The 1514-nt window shown below is 34.5% G+C and overlaps 1 protein-coding gene across 1 annotated transcript; it reads right to left on the reverse strand.

The window, feature by feature from the left end:
* LOC111383414 (pathogenesis-related leaf protein 6-like) lies at nucleotides 1-956 on the reverse strand. The gene has a single exon (XM_023007523.1). The coding sequence runs from the start codon at nucleotides 752-754 to the stop codon at nucleotides 272-274; it is 483 nt and encodes a 160-aa protein (XP_022863291.1). The 5' UTR covers nucleotides 755-956; the 3' UTR covers nucleotides 1-271.
* Nucleotides 957-1514: the final 558 nt, after the last annotated feature.

Below are 1514 nucleotides of genomic sequence, written 5' to 3' on the forward strand. Positions count from 1 at the left end.
AAATATAACGGAGTGGTTCAGTATGAAATTTTATTTATTTCTTATAATTAAAATGGAAGCAAAGACATTTCTTTATTCCCTTTACAAGGAAAGTGATAGTATTTAGTAACTCTATTTTTGAGCTATAACTAATTAACTTTATTTACCACTGTAGAAAGTGGAGTACGTACGTGCTATTAGATTAATTTTTAAGTCGCGTACTCGCATAGTACTTTATGACTCAACATAACTATCATGTTCAATCTTATTAGACTAAATACCCAGAATATCCTTAATATGGGCGCTGGCCGATAAAATTACCAGGAGGAGCATAGTTGCAAGATACAAACCACCACCCATTGTTGCACCGGGCTCTAGCGCATCCAAGGCGCAGTGAATTACGCCAAACTACCTGTGTGTAATGCCGGCACTCTCCTACGACACAAGAATTCGAGTTATAATCATAATTGCGCTTCTCCAACACCCATAAATCAACTGCTGCCTTTCCGGTAAAATCTCCACTGCCCTTTGCAAGGTTCTCTCCATAGCTTCGGCTACCAGAGTGGATGAGGTTGCAGTCACCAGTCCTCTGATTAACATAGTTTCGAGCAAAGTCTGCTACTTTATCATCCCATACCATGGGTCCAACCCCAACCTGGGCACGGGCTGCATTGTGGGCATTAAGATAGTCTTGAGGGGAGTTTTGGGCTTCAGATGAATACAGTGATATTGTTAACACAACAAAGAAAAGGAGAAACTTTGGAAACATAACCATTTTGTGCTTTATTTCAAGACGATATTACTCTAAACAGTTTAAAAATGAAGCGCTCTCGCACACACACACACACATAGGTGAAAAACATGGATATTTTTTCTGTTGATATCTCAACTTAATAAATACAAACCATCTATGTATTTTGAGGAAAATTAAAACTAGTTTTTCTTTGTGGAAATTAATGTGTTCCATTTTTTTAAAGTAGACGCTGGTATTACTTTACAGAAGGGGCAAATGATATGTACTTGTTATAATGATATATCTTTAATGTTGCTAGGTTAATTTTTACCAACTATATGAATATTCTTTAAATTTAAAAAAGTGTATATGCTCTAAATTTTAGTACAGTAATTTATGAAATTTCTCTTTTTTCAAGGGGAAAATTTTTTAAAAATGAATGATTGGGTGTGCATTCTTTTCAGAATTAAAATAATGACCTCTTGATGAACATTGGAAAGATATGGGATAGAGTACAAGATTTCAACATACTAATCAATCGTGTTAGGCACGCATATTGGACCACTTAAACCAACGTCGAAACAGTCAATCAGGTAATTTAATTATTGAGCAAGAGTATTATCCGAATGCAGACTTAGAAATACGCTTATGAAGCCATTAATTTTCTTAGCTTATCTCTATTAAATATCCAAGATCAAAGCTACAATATTTGACTTAAACGTGTTGGAAAATAAAACTGATCGAGATAATAAATATGACACGATATGAAGTATACGATCACAAACAAACAACAAGATAAAAA

The sequence above is a fragment of the Olea europaea genome, unplaced genomic scaffold (assembly GCF_002742605.1).
Source record: "Olea europaea var. sylvestris unplaced genomic scaffold, O_europaea_v1 scaffold26811, whole genome shotgun sequence".
NCBI lineage: Eukaryota > Viridiplantae > Streptophyta > Magnoliopsida > Lamiales > Oleaceae > Olea > Olea europaea.